The 19,495-nt window shown below is 39.0% G+C and overlaps 1 protein-coding gene across 2 annotated transcripts in view; it reads left to right on the top strand.

The window, feature by feature from the left end:
* Positions 1-18,836, top strand: part of atp9b (ATPase phospholipid transporting 9B) — a 43,456-nt gene extending 24,620 nt beyond the window's left edge. The window contains exons 13-30 of one of the 2 annotated variants that reach the window (XM_031733635.2): positions 503-663; positions 1,341-1,483; positions 3,673-3,785; positions 5,556-5,807; positions 9,252-9,413; positions 9,635-9,727; positions 11,361-11,444; positions 12,091-12,261; positions 12,771-12,869; positions 13,653-13,742; positions 14,047-14,191; positions 14,665-14,729; positions 14,987-15,142; positions 15,357-15,421; positions 15,579-15,687; positions 15,775-15,832; positions 16,792-16,995; positions 17,874-18,010. In XM_031733635.2, coding sequence (XP_031589495.1) covers positions 503-663; positions 1,341-1,483; positions 3,673-3,785; positions 5,556-5,807; positions 9,252-9,413; positions 9,635-9,727; positions 11,361-11,444; positions 12,091-12,261; positions 12,771-12,869; positions 13,653-13,742; positions 14,047-14,191; positions 14,665-14,729; positions 14,987-15,142; positions 15,357-15,421; positions 15,579-15,687; positions 15,775-15,832; positions 16,792-16,995; positions 17,874-18,010 — 2,307 coding nt within the window. Of the gene's footprint in view, positions 1-502; positions 664-1,340; positions 1,484-3,672; positions 3,786-5,555; positions 5,808-9,251; positions 9,414-9,634; positions 9,728-11,360; positions 11,445-12,090; positions 12,262-12,770; positions 12,870-13,652; positions 13,743-14,046; positions 14,192-14,664; positions 14,730-14,986; positions 15,143-15,356; positions 15,422-15,578; positions 15,688-15,774; positions 15,833-16,791; positions 16,996-17,873 lie in introns of both variants that reach the window. The other variant, XM_031733627.2, reaches the window with a different exon arrangement.
* The last annotated feature ends 659 nt before the right edge of the window (positions 18,837-19,495 follow it).

Raw genomic sequence — 19,495 nt, forward strand, 5'->3', positions numbered from 1 at the left:
TTTGTCTGTTTTTCTTGAGAGCCATCTCAATATGGGAACTTTCTCTGTTTTTGAGGCCTTTTGACCTTCTATTTGTTGCACTGAAAGACAATACTTCAGCATGACAATAATGCAATTTGAAGTTTAGCACAAAGTGGCAGCACCAATAAACTTACTTATGCTGTATACACAGTTTGCATGTTAAAAACCTGCAGCTGAGAATTTGATTGGCTTTGTTTTTGCCCATGTGTCGCATATTGTAAGGTTTTGGTAGCAGATGGGAAAGTTGCAAAGTTGCACCCCTTTCTTCTTCTTTTTTTTTAAGTTGCCAGAAAAGGAATAAGATGTTTTTTCTGGCTTTGTATTTCAAGTTTATTGAAAAAGTGTCCTACAATAGAGAAAAATTGCTAAAAAAAAAAAAAAGCCAAACTTAATCAGATTTTACACAAATTACTCTGTAATCGATGAAGCAGGACAGCTATGTTATAATTGGCCTATTTTGACCTCTATTTTTTCCCCAAAGTTTGGCCTGCTGGACCTGGAGCTGAACCGTCTCACCAAAGCCCTGTTCCTGGCCCAGGTGGTTCTCTCTGTGGTGATGGTTGCACTGCAAGGGTTTGTGGGTCCTTGGTTCCGCAATCTCTTCCGATTTGTTGTCCTTTTCTCCTACATCATCCCCATCAGGTACAGTGTAATTCTCATCAAATAATTATAGCTCTTTCCATCAGGAACATGTGGTATGAACGTAAAAAAATCATTTCAAAAATCGACCTACGCAGTCTTTAAAAATGATACTGATCAAGTCTCAAATACAAACCTCAGAAGACGATCCTCCCACACTGGCGGGTATAAATGTTCTTACCAAAATAGTTATAATAATAATAATGTTATTTTTTTTTTTTAAACCAATAAAATTTAGAAAAAATAACATTTTGAAGCTTGATCTTACAGTAAATTTAAAACAGATTTCCTATCAAATCGTTGTTTTCAAGGTTAAATTGATTTTTGTATATTGAATTTATTTTGCTTCAGTTGTTGAATTCAAAGTATTATCTTTTTATTTCAGTTTAGGTTCACCAAAACCAGTATACAGTGGAAAAAAGGACAAGTTATTTAAAAAGAAAAAAAGGATTAGCCAGTGTTTTCTTTTTTCTTTTTTCTTAGTTTGTTTTTGTAACCTTACTGGTGGGACAAAGACACCCTTAAAACTCTTAATCTGTTTTTCCCCCTTTATTTTTCTCTTTTCTCGTTTTTTTTTTGTAGCCATTTGCCATTTCTTTTCATTTGGTCTTTAATACAGCTTTGTTGTTTTATTGGTGGTGGATTACAGTCATTTTATTTTATTTCGTCTTTTTGTTTAGTTTGCGTGTAAACCTGGACATGGGAAAGTCGGCCTACGGTTGGATGATAATGAAAGACGAAAACATCCCCGGCACTGTTGTGAGGACCAGCACCATCCCCGAAGAACTGGGCCGGCTTGTCTATCTGCTGACAGACAAGACAGGTAGTGTTTAAGATTTTATTAACAATCCGAGTTTGACTGAAATTATTTGCTTCAAAAGGAGAAATGATTTGGATGCTGGTTTAGGCTGTGCATCTTCAAATGGGAGACTCTGTGGAAGCCTTATCATACCATCAAAGAAGGTGGAAGGTCTACACCAAGTGTGTGACATATGTGTGTGTATTATAGCATTTATGGGTTTTTAATGTTAACATTTTTAAGGTGTCTAGAACCCTACTGGCAGATTAGAAAGTATTGGTACCTGATCAAAGCACATTAACCAAAATAAAAAACAAAAAAAACTGAGAATGAGTCTTTAATGCAGCCACATTAATTTTTCCTTTATGAATTAAGCACATTTGATGATAACTGAAGTGGACTGTCGGCATGTGTGTGAGTTAAAACGGAGAACCGAGGAAAAATCCAGAGTTTTCAGGTGCTTCTCAGGAGTCCTCAAGTTTCCGTATTCCCCTATTGTGGCGTGTTTCGCTAATAAACAAATGGCTGCTCTTTTCTAATTCTAGACGGTGTGTCAGAGTGATAAACTCCTGCTGGGGTCCTAATATGCTTCTTTGTCTTCCCCCACTGATCTAGGTAGGAATAGATTAGCTTTAGAGCCTATTTATCCAGGTTGGTAGTTAAAGTACATGGAAAAAAAAGAACAAACAATCAATCCATTAGAATTGGTTAACTCTGTGCCTCTAATGTTTTTGGAAGTTAGATGCCCTCTAATCAGCTTTACGCTCTATCAGCACACATTCTGGCAACCAACATCCATTAAACAAGGCCATTGCCCCCATTTTCAAGGATTTCTCTTTTTTCTTTTGCTTTTAGTGTCTGAACATTCACTCAGTCTTTTTGTATGCAATGTTGTGTCTTGTCTGATAGTTAGAAAGGACATGCAGTCCATATTGGTAATGAGATTAGGTCAGTGAGAAGGCAAATGCACCACCCTGCAGGTCCCATGATATATTGGAAACGGTCCTATGAAGACGAGCGCTGTGCTGTGTGTGTGTGTGTGTGTGTGTGTGTGTGTGTGTGTGTGTGTGTGTGTGTGTGTGTGTGTGTGTGTGTGTGTGTGTGTGTGTGTGTGTGTGTGTGTGTGTGTGTGTGTGTCTGAGCTTTCAGAGAGGCTGAATCTCTCTTAATTTTGTTATTGTATACAGTTGTGTAGTAAACTCTTTATGATTATTCAGGGAAATTGCATTAACAGCTTCTATTTGTCATGCAAATATTTCATATCTTCAGTCCTAGAAATAAAAAGCTCTCGTCATGAGAAGTTTTTGTTTTATTTTGATTTCCTCTTAATGTGCTGGAAAGCAATTTGTCCATGTAGTGAACGTGGAAGTGTAGTATCTCCTAAGAGTTGCAACATCAGAACAGTTGTCATGCTCTGCGAGGTTGTCTTTGTGTTTAGCAATGCACTGCTCACAGCTCTTCTTCTGCTTTCGGATGAGATTTTGTTTCGTGGAAGTGAATATCACCAGAATTTGTCAAGTATCACAGATTTTTAGTGACCTTTGCATCTTTGCAACTCTTACACCATGAATTGGTGATCTAATAGAGTCCGTAATCCCATGATTTTAGAAAAGAAAATATTCTCCTGCTAACACTCTAGACCCGACGTTCCTTTTTTGGGCTTGGATTTTGGAAACACCACCAAAGACATAAGTAAAGTTTATTTATATAAAGCTTCTTAAGGCACAAACCTAGCATAAAGTTCTTATAAGCATAGTCAAATAAACAGATTGTTTCCTGTGCTGTATCTAGGTGGTGATCCAAACTTTGCAGGATGGCTGGGAGCACAAGGTGACAACCTTGAAGGGGATTGCTTGCACATTTAAAGCAAGGACGATTTTAGCTATTAATTTTGGGAAGCCATTAGAGCTTGCACAATAAATAAGGCATCTGATACTGTTGTAGCTTGATGGGTATCTGTGTATATGTAAGATGATACAAGAAGCTGGAGTTCAGAGATGCCAAATTAGGAGCTGCTCAGTTTCTCTCAGGGAGAATTTCATCACAGTTGTGACCAGCAATAACAAAGATTGCGGATTTGTACCAAAAATGTTATTTATGTCTTGTCTTATTAAAACACATGACACAATGGTAGTAAACACAGTACTGATATTCTACACTGGATGGACTGTTTGTTTTATATGGTAATGTGAAAATAATCTTCTGAACTGCAGGCACTCTGACACAAAACGAAATGATATTCAAGCGACTCCACCTGGGAACAGTATCCTATGGCACAGACACCATGGATGAGATCCAAAGCCATATAGTCCAGTCATACGCACAGGTGAGCCACCTTAATGACGTGTGGTTAAGAAAACCCAGCTACTGTTAGTCTGTGTATGTCTTGAGGACCTGAGTTAAAGGCATCTGGACTGATTTTTTTTTACCAATAAACCAATAAAGCCTGTTGGATTGAAATCTTTTCATGAACCTAAAAAAGAAGTCTGGTTGCCTTCAGCTCACCTCCATGCTGATTTGTTTGTGTGCATTAATTGGTGTGAGTGTATTTGTGTATATGAAAATATTGCAGAATATTTTAATTCAATTAAAATAAAATCTATGCAACATTTTTTCAGCACTGAATTGTTTTCACTTAGCATCCATATTATGAAAAAAGACATTTTTTTTTTGTAAATTTCAGAATAATGATTGTTTAGTGTGATTGTTCACTCAGTATTCCCTTAAAACTATAACATATATGTCTAACGATGGACACTGGGGACACAATTTACTTGACTTTTGAAAATTTGTGCCCAGCATGGGAGCGTATCCAGTTAAAATTAATACTTTTTTTTTCCCTCAGTGTTTTCCCGCTTATTCCTGCCCCTCTCTGCGGATCAGTTTAATCAATTTTTATATTGAGCTAAGAATAAGTTTTCCAGGAAAGAAGCCCATATTGTCCATTCATCATGCGGCGTCCCTGAGAGACTCCCTGTACTGTAAGCAAGTGTTTCCTCACTGGGTGGCTCAGATCTGGCTGCAGTCTTGACAGAATTATATTGTTCGCTCTCAGCCAGCTCCAAACAGCTGGTCGAGGCTGAAACCATCTGCCCCGCACCCTTATGTCTAATCTCAGCTAATGAAAAATGACTAGTCTTTTTAGCGCAGAACAGCTGAAGCAGTGCTGATCAGCAGTGCCTCTCTCATTTGTGCTATACTATACTTTTTCTGTACTGTACTGTCACAGTGATGTGTAAAATTTACAGAGGATCATTTATAATATATTCTGAAAAAGCCCACTTTAAGGTCTTAATTTAATCACAACTTTTGCCTGCAAGTATCTGTTGTACATTTAGTAGAAATCCTCCATTTATATCTGTGACACTGTTTATCTGGCTGAATGGCATAATAATCTCTCCCTGTAGATCTTTCAATCCCTTTAGATAAAGTTTGTGTACTTACTGTACTCCCGTCAGCCCCTTTCTCTGCTCAGCAGGACTCAAGTCTAATAATAAGCCAAAGTCTAATGCTCAGTAGAGTGCAGTCCTCCTGTCAACTACAGCTGGCTCTGTGGACTGTTGTCATGCTCAGTAATCGCCACACTGATAGTTGTTGTCAAAAGAGATGAAAATGTAAAGGCCCTCAAACTAAATATAACATGATAGAGATTATGCTGCAGTTCTCTCCCTCGCTGTGTCATCCAGCTTGAACAGGTGTGTCAGATTGATAAGAACTAGCTGTTTCTTACTGTGTCTGCAGGGATAAATATACATAAATAGATATATAAATATACTCCAGATTCAGTTCTTTTAGGCACTGGATTTGGTACCTTGCAAACACATTTTTAGCCATAACTCATGAATTCACATGGATATTTCAATATTTCACAAAAATGTTTAAAAGGATTTTTGAAAAAAGCGATGACATTTTGTATACAACAGCTCAAAGGTTCATTTAACTGTGCAACACTACGCTGGCCATTGTTCCATTACTCAGTGCCATAACACAGGAACAGTTGAGCCCAAGTCTATGAAGTTCTTTCAAAAAACTAAATATTTAATACAAGTCTGGACAGAAACTGTTGTCAGCTGCAGACTGTTTGTTCTTGTTTCAGGCAACTTCCCAGCCATCCAGTGGTAGCGCCACTGGTGCCACGCCATCGCGGAAGACCCAGGCATCGGGCCCGAAGGTTCGTAAGAGCGTTAGCAGCCGGATCCACGAGGCCGTGAAAGCCATCGCCCTGTGCCACAACGTCACACCGGTGTACGAGTCGCATGCCGGCGTAAACGGGGAGACTGAATCTGCAGAAGCTGACCAGGACTTCAGTGATGACAACCGCACGTATCAAGCCTCCAGCCCAGATGAGGTAGCTATAAAGCGCGGTGGTTACCCTGGTCGTCAAAGATTAGATTATAGCTCTATTTCCACCTCATATTTAGCAGACTTATCTAATTTGGGTGGGTCACAGTTTTCCTCACTTGTCATAAACAATATTTTATGACTACTTTGGGTTAACAGAGGTTAACTTGTTGTGATGCAGATTACATTTGGAGCTGGAAGCTGGCAGGGAACGTAAAATAGAAAGCTAATGAATTAAATCAGCACATTGTTAAGATTGAATAACTGGCTGAATTGAACACAGTGCACTACATAAAATTATTTTCTTTACCTTTTAGAGTCCATTTTTTCTACAGTCACACAGATGTGTTTAAATAATCTGTGTGTGACAAATTGTGACAATACTGCCCTTGTCATGGGTAACGTTTCTGGGCGATTCCCACCTCATTCAGTCTTTGGGAAAACCCATAATATATTTTAAAGTCAGCTTAAATCTTTATCTTAGCACCTTTTAATATTTTGTGGGAGAAAACGTGCATATACCAAACAAAAGGATGCGGGAAAAGGAGATTTTGCTTTTGAAACGGTCATTGTAAAAATATTTCTAATCTCTTTCTGTGTCATTTATTAGCCATCCTAAATAATCCTGCTTAGTCATAATTATCATTTCACTGGCAGAAAGTCAAAGGTCATGAACTCTTTTTAGAGGTTAAGCTTTTTAACTGTCTATATTAGCTGCCTGAGAATTTACTGCTGTAACTGAAGGAAGAATGCAGCGCGGTCCCCACGAGGATCCTCAGTGTTTCCTTTCTCCATGTAACACGAGAGTTGGATTACATGGAGAACACATAAAACACAGAGGGAAAACAACAAAAAAAAGTCAGGCTTTTGTTTTGTTGTTTTTTTTTAATAGTAGTTTAATGCAGATTGGAGGAGAGTTAATCTACCCTTAAAGGCCCACTGCAACATTATTGGCATGTTTATCACCACTGACATGTGAAGGTTCGTAAAGCCTATGTGAGACTGGCAGAGGTTCTTTTTACCCCCTGCCACCTTTGGCAATCAAAATAAAGATAAAAGTGTATTAAAAGATAAATCTGATTTTTCTGTTTTACCTGCACTACCTCCCTCCAAGTTGATGGGTATATTTATTTATATCCCCTCTTTCTGCTCTGTCTCCTCCCTCTATTGTCTCACTGCTTGGATTGATCAATATTTAATTTTCTCTCTGAGAGGATGAGAGGTGTAGATCTGTGATTGTTGGTAGAACTCTCCCTTCCCCTTTCACTCTCTCCTTTGTTCTTTCTCTGTCCTTTCATTTCCTTCTCTCCTTTTGAATCCTTCGTCTCATCTAATGTAGCATCCGATCTCAGCCGCTATACTTCTCTTAGTTTGTTTGGCCAGCTCATCATTTCAGATATCATAAGCAGTCATTATAAAGTGGAAGCTACTGGGATCAGAACAAAGGTCGTCCAACCTGTGGTCTGATTAGGAAAAAAATATTTGAGTGTAGCCTTTAAACACTGAATGTGTGTGACTTTTTTTTTCTTTCCTACATTTTGTTACCTTTCAGGAGCTCGTATTAAATTACACGCCTGGTGTTTCTGGATTGAGAAGTCTGTTGACTGTTATTGTTCAGCTGTCATTAAGATCAGGAAAACTGTGTCACTTCATCTCCACTACAAGAAAAGAAAAACATTGTAGCAGCTGCTATTTCACCTTTAATAGGCTCTTGTATAAAATTATGTCTTTGCTACTTACTTTTTAATGGCGTACATGCAAGGCACATTAGCTTTACAGTGACCGTCTGATCCTTCCAAGTTTGCAAAATGCCGTTGAAAAGCCAAGAAAAAGAGAAATCTTTGTACAAGTTTCCCTAAGATTCATGTCATGGGAAACACCAGGTTGGATCCATTCAGTTCCTGTAGTTGAAAAGCAGTTACACTGAGCTTTGAAAGGTGGTCACTGGCTGATTACTAACTGGTATTAATATTCGACTTCTTAGACTCTGTCACAATGTTGATAATTTTTATTTGGAGCTAAATCAAATGCTTTATGAAGATAACTCGGTGTCAAAAAAGGATGAGATACATTATGTAAATGATATGAACATGCTGGGACAATGCTTTTTAATTTAGCACTGCATATTCTCAGGTAAATCCAATTTCCAAAGTTTAAAAAAAGAATTTAGGTTCAGTTCATTCAGTTCTAAAATCACCAAACTGCAATGCTTCCTTGCTAATTAAATGGTGTCGATTACACCACAATGATAATCAAATAAATATACTTTTCTTTCCTGTTAAGTTTGCATGTGTCCCTGTGTGCTTATCAATAACAGTTAAAAATGTGTACAAATAACAGGACGGCTGTAAAGGTTTGTTAAACTGGTTATGCAAGAACTTTTACTCAAATGCAAAAAGAAGACGCAAACAAGACGATTTCTAGTTTTGTATTTGGGATAAACAAGTTACCAACAGAAGTTTCTCATGAATCCAGATGCACAATTTCTGCTCTGTCTTGAGATACTGTTACTCTTTCAAATCTAAAGTGTGTCAAATGATCCCAAAATAAATTGAGCTCTTGAGGGTGCACCCTTTTATGTTGCCAGTGACATTACAGCAGAAAAAAGAATTTAACTGTTCAGAGTCCACTTGCTGCTATTGTGATTTACATGGCTGCTAAAACACAGTGAACACAGTTGAAATGATTGATCGTGTTGTTTAAGAACGTCTGCCATTGCAGTAAACTAGTCAGCAGCAGTCGTTTTTTATTAATGTTGTAACACACGCAGTTTGAATCACATGCAATTTGTATCAAAGTTGACAAAGCTTTAAATAGTTTTTGTAGAGCTGATAAAGTAGATTAAAAGGACTCGGTTTAATGTCAGCACATGTTGTGTGTCAATTCATGTGTGTCCATGTGCAGCTATGTGAACACACACACAGGATAATGGCACACAGATGTGTGTTAAGTAAATATAGGCAGCCTTTTTACGGAGCTCAAAGGGGGAGCAGGAGAAATGATGGGGTATTAACAGGAAGTTCTAATTTGTAGGTCAGAGTATAATAACAACCTTTGAGTGAGCAAATTGAAAATGAACCCATTGAGGATTGAGTCGTGTGCAGCTGAACACTCACTCGGGGGCCGCAGTTCCTGCTGAGGGGAAAAAGAGGAAAGAGAAACAGAAAAACACTTATGTGGAGCTGAATGGGAAGAGCTCAGCAGCTCTGGAGATGCCGTAACACTCTCTCATCCTTTAAGTGCATGTGAAAGTACATTTAATCAGCTTACATGTTGTCAACTTTCATCATTTTCTTTTCTACATAAAGTGATTTTCTTGTTAGTTTTAGCAAACAATCATCCTAAAATAAAGATTTTAAGTATTTTCAGTTGATCCTCAAACATTTTGAACGAGTATATCTTGTCTGTATCTTGCTGTTTTATTAAAGTCAAAGCATCGAATCTTCCTCAGGTGGCGCTGGTGCGGTGGACAGAAAGCGTTGGTTTGACCCTGGTGAACAGAGACCTGACCTCCCTGCAGCTGAAGACTCCCTCTGGACAGATTCTCTCCTTTTACATCCTGCAGATCTTCCCCTTCACCTCTGAGAGCAAAAGGATGGGCATCATTGTTCGGGTGTGTATAATATTGTGTGGGTGGGTGTGGATCCTCCTTGTTGTGTGGTCTGAGTCATGCCTGTTTCTGTTATTCCTGCACATAATGAAGGCTAATTTTTAAGATGGGTTTGAACCTAATCTTGTAATTCTGTTTATTGCTGCCTCTGTTTAGCTTAGTTTCCACAGTAATGCCTTCAGATTTAGAAGAAATGTAGCTATTTTTGTTTTCCAACTATTTAGGAGGAGTCAACGGGGGATATCACTTTCTACATGAAGGGTGCTGATGTTGCCATGGCGAGCATCGTCCAGTATAATGACTGGTTGGAAGAAGAGGTACAAATTGGAGTCATATCAAAGATTTTACTGGATACTTCCTTTAAATATAGTTTGGACAGAACTGGATCAAAGAAGCGCAAATTCCATTAAAATTGGTCTTAACCAAATTTTGGTTGTTATTTTGTACATGATGTACCCCAAACTGAGCAGGATGAGAATCATGTGTTTGCACACACTTACTATAAGGCAGCACGCTTGGATTGGTGCAGTTTGTCAAATTAGTGCCTCAGCTTTGTTCGTTTTAATTTTCGACAACTGCCAGATAAAGACTTTTACCCGTTTGGTCTTTCTGAGATTCTGTTTCATTTTTAGTACCATTAAAAAGTTCTTGTATATAACTTGCTTATGCTGAAGGAACCCGGTTTAACTGGCTCCCAGTGCTTAGGTCCCCGATTTGTAGATCTTTTAGATTGTCACTGCCCGAAATTCTCAATATCTCTGACTCAGAATTGGAATTAGGGCTGATGTAACCAGTTTTTCTTCTCGGCTACTTGTAATTACAGTCTGTGTAAAATGATGGGCAGACAGCATAATTACAGGTTTTGGAGCAGGGACAAGAAACATTGTGCTCTAATCAGTCTGGATGCATCCTCAAAACATTTTTGTGTGAACTGTTGACGCATGCCGTTCTCACATAACATAATAGTTAAGGGATTGTGGAGCTTTAAATATAAAAGATTTTAAATATAGTTGTTGAACTCAAACTAAATAAATAAAAGTTGTGCTGAAAAACACCTGCTTTAAAAATATGTTATGCAATTTCATGTCTTAAAAAGGCATGTTGATTTAATGTATACTAAATATAGTCCAAACATCTTTCTATAATAAAGATGATACACGTTAAATCTAAGGTTTAAGTATCTTTAACATTGTTACATGTGGGAACTCTGCCAGTATGTTTTTTTTAAACCTGGAATTTGTTTCTACTTGTGTAAAGTAATAAACTAACCAACATGAATAACAACTATACGAGAGCTTAGCTGCTTATGGCATCTCTATTAATGGGGACATTTCATCAAAAGATCAACAGGCCACCTACACCAGTTCGGTGGTCGAAGGTCTTGTGCGCATATGTTCATAATTATATTGGCATTATTGAGTCATTTAGCACCGGGGGCAGCTTTTGATTTAATTAGTGACCTAGATAAAGTTGAAGTAATTACAGTATGTCATATTCTTGAACAATGGTGCTAATGATGTCCTGTTGGCCGTAATATCCCGTTGTCAGATCAACGCGCTGCAGTTACTCAGCTTGTCAATAACCAATCAAGTGGACAGATTGGCCCTATTGGTGTTTCATATCAAAAATAAACTGCCATCCATCCCTTTGTTTTACTGTGTCCTCTGAATTTCACCACAGGGTATGTTATTCAATATTGATTTCTTTTGGTGTTGGTAACAATATGCTGTTATTGACAGTAGTGTCTGCATGGTGTACTTCCACAGCAGCTGCTCTAATAGAAGAACTTATCTGCCCTAGATTTGATTGAAATCATCTCGGGGAAACATACGCAAACATTTATTGTAAATACACAACATCTTCTACTTCAGTCAAGAGAGATGAAGCTTTTGAAAGATACTTGAGATTGAAAACACCCCTGAAATAGATCTCTGATCTCCTTCCTTTCAGTGTGGGAACATGGCCAGAGAGGGCCTGAGGACTCTGGTGGTGGCGAAGAAATGTTTATCTGAGGAGCAGTATCAGGACTTTGAGGTATGCAGGAACACTGAAGTGTCTGTGTTCTGTGTATGTGATTCTCTGTTTTTGTTTCTTCAGAGAATCACATGTTATCTGTGATGGGTAATACAACCTGTATCAATATAACAGCAGCAGACCATGTTTGGTCTTTTTCAGGTCCTTTACACATTGTTACACAAGCTCTACAGTTCTGTATTTAACTTACACTCAGTTGTTGGTGTATTAGGAACGATGTGTACCTCTTTAAATCTAATATAGTCTACTCGGACAGCCCTCCAAATGAAAATCTAAATAGGTGTTTTCACTGTACGGTCATTTTTGAGGGTGAAGTTTGTTGTTCCTCTGGACTTTTATCTTACACTTACTGATATAACTGTCTTAAACAAAATAATGAAAGAACTTATAAGAGTAGAAGAAACAAATGTTTAAGTAAATCATAAAAAAAGAATTCTTTGACATTAGTAAGCAACCACAAACCCATCATAATCCTCAGATCACTGTCATGTTTGCCTGTAAATATGTTTATTGGTTTTGTAGTCTCTGCAGTTCACAGTACTCTAAAGGGAGAATAACAGGTCTGTCCACTATTTGCTGTTCTGAAGCTCTGAATTGCTTCATGATTTTATTCGATATTTTTGTTCTTTCTCCTTTTTTTGTGCAGAATCGCTACAATCAAGCAAAGCTGAGTATCCACGATCGAACCCTGAAGGTTGCAGCAGTGGTGGAGAGTCTCGAGCGAGAGATGGAGCTTCTGTGTCTGACTGGTGTGGAAGACCAGCTACAAGCAGACGTCAGGCCCACGCTGGAGCTGCTTAGAAATGCTGGCATCAAGGTTGGTGCAGAAATAAAACTGGACGCCAGACCGATGCTACAAAATTGTTTGTGGAGGGTTTTTTTTTTCTTTTCAGATCATCTCCACTTTGATTTATTTACTTTGTTGCAGTCCAACAAAAGTATTAAAGTAATAATGACATGGTAGCGTTAATGCAAGGGTGTAAAAGAAAAAGGTGGAAGAAATAATTAAAAGATTGAAGCATGCTTTGGATTTATCTGCTTAATTTTTCTCAATCAAGACTGAAGAAAAAATTCATTTTGCTGCTTTTTAGCATTATGTTTAAACAACAATATTCATACCTTGAATGAAAGTTGTTTAATAATTACTTCAGGAGGGATAAAAAGCAGGAAAACTATAATATTAGACCTAATCAGAATTTGATGTATTTTCATGTTAATTAACCATAAAGTACTGGAGATAACTGAAGATCATATTTGCTTAATTTTACTCCATTTTTGTGCTGTTTCTGTAACATTTTGTGTTTCTTCATGTTGTTTTCTTCTCAGATCTGGATGCTGACTGGGGACAAGCTTGAGACGGCTACGTGCATCGCTAAAAGCTCTCATTTGGTTTCCAGGAACCAAGACATCCACGTCTTCAGACCGGTGCGCTGTTTTATTTGAAAACATACAGTGTTTGCATAAAAGGACCTGTCGGCTAGTTGGCTGCTTCACACTCTGGGTGTAACTCTCAGTTTTCATGGTGGATAAGAGATTATGGTTACCATACCACCTTTATTTTTAAAGCACTTTAAAATAAAACCACTGTTTTAAAGTCTTGTAAATATACAAATAGCATAAACAATGAAATCAAACATATTAAAAAATAGAGAATTAGAAAAAAATAGGAAAACAAATAGAGTCAATCTCTTAAAAAGTGCCAAATTATTCCCCAAGTAAATATGTTTAAGAGGAGTTTTAAAATCAGAAAGATAAGAGGTCTGCCTAACGTGCAATGGCCGATCATGCTACAACTTTGGAGCAGCTACAGCAAAAGCATGGTCACCTCTAAATTTACTCTTGGTGTTTGGCACCTTAAAGAGCTGCTGATTGGCAGACGTAAGGGAGCAGGCAGGTGTATATGGCTGTATTAAAGACTACTTTTCTATCCACTGTATTACAAAAGCAGATATATTATGTTAGCTCTTCATTTCACGATTGCATTTTGCCTCTGTACAGACTGTCTGCCTGCATGTGAGAGAAGCCTGCCTGATTAGTAGAAATGGGTCTATAAGTAAACTTCAAAGAGTAAATGGAAAGCTTAAGGCAGCAAACTTCTTGTCCTCTTTGCATTTTCCAAAACAGATAGCTGTTCACTAAGATTAAATGTGCGATAACAAAAAGCCTAAATGTTCTTGTGGATAATTGTATTGTGTGGCTCTCGAGCAGGTCTCAAACAGAGGAGAGGCCCATCTGGAGCTGAACGCCTTCAGAAGGAAACATGACTGTGCTCTGGTCATCTCAGGAGACTCCTTAGAGGTACTACAGCACAGTGTAGCGCACAGTGACGCTTGCACAGCCGATGATGTTGAGGGTGTACTTCTTAGCCAAAACTAACACTTTGGAGTTCACCCAAGAAGTGGAGGAGTTGGAGAGGAAAAGATAATAAAAACAACTGGAACACTAAGCTGAAAATTAAAAAAAAAAAAAAGAAGTTAAGCAGGAATTTAACATTTTCACTCACTATGACCTTGTTTTCTGGTCAACAAGTTAATTTATGTCACGCAACCTCTGTTTTTGTTTGTTTTTTTGAATGTATGCTACTTCCTTTGTGGTGTTACAGGTGTGTCTGCGGTACTATGAGCACGAGTTTGTGGAGCTGGCATGTCAGTGTCCGGCGGTGGTCTGCTGTCGCTGCTCTCCAACTCAGAAAGCTCAGATCGTCAGACTCCTCCAACAGCACACAGCCAACAGAACCTGCGCCATAGGTAAGCGTTGACAGATATAGGGGCGGCAGACCTGCTTGCCCACAAGGCATTTGGCTGCGATCCACGGACAGCCTGGGAAAATCTGTTAGCGGGAGAAATATCTGTGTGAATTTAGCCCCATCTTTTCGAGAGGAAAGTGTTTACCATTTATAAAACTCTGGTGAACAGACAAATTAAACCAGACCGATTTTATACTCGTGTTTGGGATAAAAGCTCAACTGGTTAATACTGTAAAGTGCTGTGAAGTGCTTCAGAGAAAAACACATAATTTCAAAGTCACTGAACCGTCCCATCCCAGATGTGACATTTTAACATCACTGATTTTAGTTGGGTTAGAGAAAGACTCATGTAGTCTTAGACTGAGTATTACTGCATGTGTCCACAAGATGGCAGTGAAAACTCACTGATTTAAAATGCCCATTACAGCTGCTACTTCTAGAAACTGCATCATGTAATTTGTCATTTTGTGACAGGTGACGGAGGAAATGATGTCAGTATGATCCAGGCTGCAGACTGTGGCATCGGGATTGAAGGAAAGGTAAAGCCTACTGCACATTTCATTCAGATTGTGTGTGTGTTATCCTGGATTAGGTCCTGTAACTTAATTTGGTCATAAAAACTCTAAAAACCTTGACTCAGATCCCTCAGTTATAAAACTGGTAAAACAAAGTGGCATGTCTTTAAACTGTGAAGAAAAAAGAAAGAAAAAGCAGTTGTTAGAGGTCGGGGAAATGTCTGAAGATGCTAAGCTACTTGTCTTTAGCTTAGCATCTTTATTCTGTTTGTTTCACATAGGAAGGGAAGCAGGCGTCGCTGGCTGCAGACTTCTCCATCACTCAGTTTAAGCACATTGGCCGCCTGCTCATGGTTCACGGCAGGAACAGCTACAAGCGTTCTGCAGCGCTTGGCCAGTTCGTCATGCACAGGGGCATGATCATCTCCACCATGCAGGTACAGCAATAATTAAAACACAGACAAAACACTGCAAATGCTGCATGTTTCTTCTTACATATTTTGAGCCTATATTTTGCTTTTGATCGTTCTTAATGAGTTCATCATGAAACTTGTTTTGCGGGTAAAATGAAATGACAAATTCGCCACCGTAGGGGCATTAAAATTTCTGATTTGGTGACTTTATGACACCAGTTTTGTGTCCTGTCCTCAGGCCGTCTTCTCCTCCATCTTCTACTTTGCCTCTGTGCCTCTGTACCAGGGTTTCCTCATGGTCGGGTGAGTACCTGAAGTCTCATGGGTCCAGTGTAAGGACAGCTTCACAACAGCATAACCCTGATGCAAGCTTCTACAGTATTTGATCATATAACCTTCAGTTTTGTTGCCTCTCCTCTCTTCATCTCTCATTTCTTTCTTTTTTTTACCTTGTGTGTAGTTATGCGACTATCTACACCATGTTTCCTGTATTCTCCCTGGTCCTGGACCAAGATGTGAAGCCAGAGATGGCCCTGCTCTACCCAGAGCTTTACAAGGACCTCACTAAGGTTTAATCCCATTTTTTACTCTTTGTTCTTGACAGCTTTCCTTCATTAGAAGTTAAACAAGTAACAACATTTTTTTCTCTCTTTCAGGGACGTTCGTTATCTTTCAAGACTTTCCTCATTTGGGTTTTGATCAGTGTCTATCAAGGTATGTTTTTCCTTATCATTCACTCACATTTGCTTCCTAAAATCAACTTCAAGTTATAGCAGAACCATCTACAGCGTGATTCTATCTTTAAACTGTCAGAGCAACTCTTCAGCCACCATTTCATCATTTGTGCATTGTCTAGTAGCACAGTCCCGGGGCCCCTTCAAACCCTCGTGCACTCCATTTCTCAGTATCTAAGGTTTCCAACCGCCATCCGCTTTTACATGCAAGCTTTTGTCTGTCCAGTAAATCGATATTTCTGTAATCGCTAAGCCATGCAGCGAGTGAGAAAGATCTATGTTCTTGCTCAAGCGTGACTTCCTGACAGCTCGAGGTTTTTAATTAAAGGCCAATACTCGGTATGTGGAGAGGAAAAAAAGCAATATGAAAGGAAGAAAATATTAGGAACTGATCGGGCATAATTTATTACAGACCTTGAGTTGGTGGAATGTGCTGTATTAAGCCAATATGAAAAAGCAATTAGGTGATCAGTTATAGGCTATTAAGCTCAATTTGTGTAGTGTTATGATAAAATGAGAGGCTATCAAGATACAGCAGGCGCCCAAAGATGAGTGTGTGTCTGGACACTCAAGAGTGAGACACACTGGGAGTCATTGTGGATCCTTCAGCCTCATAAATAATGTTATTGAATCAGTCCTTATCTGCAGACACCATAATCCTTAACTCAGTGTCCCAGACCACTGTTGATGAAACTGATAGACTGGGCCAGTTTATCTTTAGAAAACAATCGTGATTTCTTAAAGGGAGATCTGGTGCACAGCAAGTCCTGAATGAATAATGAGTAATGTAATTTTAGTTAAGCCCAGACATGGAAAAACTATCTGGTACTGAGCCCCAAAGATAGAAGAGAAATGTTTACGCCAAACGAATCGCATGGATTCAGACCTTATGGAGCAAAAAAGTTTTTAAAGTCCGCATGTTTCTTTTGGCGCCACCAGGGGGCATCCTCATGTACGGCGCGCTGGTGCTGTTCGAGTCGGAGTTCGTTCACGTGGTTGCCATCTCCTTCACGGCGCTCATCCTGACTGAGCTGCTGATGGTGGCGCTGACGATCCGCACTTGGCACTGGCTCATGGTGGTGGCTGAGTTCTTCAGCCTGGGTTGCTACCTCGCCTCACTCGCCTTCCTCAACGAGTACTTTGGTAGGTATACCTTTCCTCAGAGTTTTTTACTACTCGTTTACTGACCTTTTACACATTTCAAGTTTCAGGAGTTAATAGAATATCTTTATATTTAAAAATCATATTAAATAGTTATATGAAAGGTTGTATGAGAATTTATTGTTGTACTTTAATCTGCTGAATTGAACTTTAGTCTGAACAACCATGAAGAGTGATGCAAATATGCTATTTTTCAGTTGCTAAACAGTCAACTAACCTGCTTGTGAACAGCTTGAACAGTTGGTGTGAGGAAAGCTTTTACTTTTGGTTTGATACGTCCAGTATTGATTGGTCTGAGTACTTCAAGGAACCACCTTTTTCTTCGCTGTGCCTGCTCTGTTTGGTTTGATGTAACACTACTTGGCACCTAAGTGTTGCACTGTTGTTTAAACCCTCAGCTCTGTGCTTTTATTCCCTCCTCAGTCTTTTTCTTCTCTCTCTGTCTGTCCTATTTTTGTTTCTGTCTTCACTGCTAACCTTTTTGTACTGCACTCACTGTTTCTGCTGCACTTCTTTTGCTTCTGTATGTCGGCAACAGGCATAGGCAGGGTGTCGTTGGGAGCTTTCCTTGGTAGGTGTATAGCCTGTGAATTCACACCCCCTTCTCCTTCATCTCTGATATTATATATCTGGTTTTGCATCTGTATGTTTGCGTCATCTTATGTTCTTGAGTTTATTTTGTCGTTTGGGTCGTTTTCATCTCACGTGTTAAAGTTTTTATTTTCATGCTGTGACCAATACACGATCACCAACATAATTTTAGAGCGCGATCATGTCCCTGCAATAAAGTCTTTACCCTTTCCTAATTTTCTGTGGAGTTATGACAGGACTCTGATGTTTGTCCTCTTTCCTTCTCACAGACTTGTCCTTCATCACGACTTGGCCTTTCCTGTGGAAGGTGTCCGCCATCACACTCGTCAGCTGTCTTCCTCTCTACATAATCAAATACCTGAAGCGCAAATTTTCACCACCAAGCTACTCCAAGCTCTCCTCATGAGCCAAACTGGGATTACATTTTTGTTAGGTTTGTAGTTCTGTACAGCAATGAGCTTTGTAATTTTCGCACTTTTTGTACACACTGGTCCTCAGTGATGGACAGAGGAAACACTGGAACAATCAAAAAAAAAAACAAAACTGAAAGGAAGTTGTTTTTTTTTCGGGGGGGTTTTGCCACTGATACATGGAATTACTTGAAAAGATTGAGCACATAATAAAAGACCGTCAGAGGAGGGGTACAGGCGTGGAAAAGAAGAGGGACGTGGTATAAGTGACTGCACTTGGAAGGCCCGAAACACTTGACCCCACTTTTTCCCAAAGGGTCGACCTGCCTTCTTTTGTTTTAAAGCATTTAAATACATCGGCTCGTCATTTTATACAGTTCAGATGCATTACTTTCAGTGTTTAGATTTTTATATGTGGCGTTTGGAAACTTTTTTATTATAAGTGTCACCTTTTTTTATTAATGGTATTAATTACAGTTGCTGGGCGGTGTGTTTGAACAGTGTTGAGCTGCGGTAAGGGAGAAAAGGATGATTCGCTGGTTTCTTGTGTTACTGTAAATAAACTCTTTACATGCAGCTTTGATTGTTACTGCTCTTAATGTAAAACTCGCTGTGTTTCAATCTCATACAGACATGCATTAACCAAAAATCTGAAGATTTAAGATGACATTCAAGAGAAAATGCTGTTTAGGTGTTGAGGGCAGAAGCTTCCTGGGACTGGCTTTGAAGTGAACTTTACATTTTTAGGACATCAATCCGTAGTCTTTGTAGTGTAAAATCAGAACTGAGTATTAAATGTTTCCATGTTTGGCCTTGATTGTATAATTTCACACTTGTGTGCGTCTGTGGCCGTCAGTCCTCCTGTCAGCGTGGCAGCTCGCTTTGTGCCTCATTATGATGTTCATGTATTCAATCTGCATCTCAGAGGTTTTGGTTCCTGTTTGGGTTTTTTGCCTCCACAGCCATATCTGAACTTGAATCCTGCTGCTTTTCCTGGAGAACAAGTTTTTTTCATGATGGCAAACTATAATAAGGGCCCTGATTAAACTCTGCTGGCTGAAAGCTTTTAGGGCTTTATTGACAATTCAACTCTTTTGCTTCTGTTTGATTTTGACCTGCAGTGGACTGACATTCATCCCTTTTTAAGGAGGAATGAGTTTTATCATTCGCTCCGTGTACTGTGAGCATCTGACGAGATAATAAAAAGAAGAAAAACAAGGTAAAAGATGTGGTAAATGTACAGCTGAGGGATACAGGTTGCAGTTTAGCTATGTTTATTAGTCAGTTTGTCAGAAACATTACAGAGTTTAAACTCAGTTTAGAAAAACTAAACAATGTAATTGACATAAATTGAAGTTCATTATTCCTAAACGTGGTTTCGATTGTGGCAGCTGTGCTGTAAATGTAGCTACACTGAGGGGGCGGTGTTGGGTGTAGTTCTTTGGGGGGGGGGGGAAATACATTGATGCAAATTGCATTAA

Source organism: Oreochromis aureus, linkage group 22 (assembly GCF_013358895.1).
Source record: "Oreochromis aureus strain Israel breed Guangdong linkage group 22, ZZ_aureus, whole genome shotgun sequence".
Taxonomy (NCBI): Eukaryota; Metazoa; Chordata; class Actinopteri; order Cichliformes; family Cichlidae; genus Oreochromis; species Oreochromis aureus.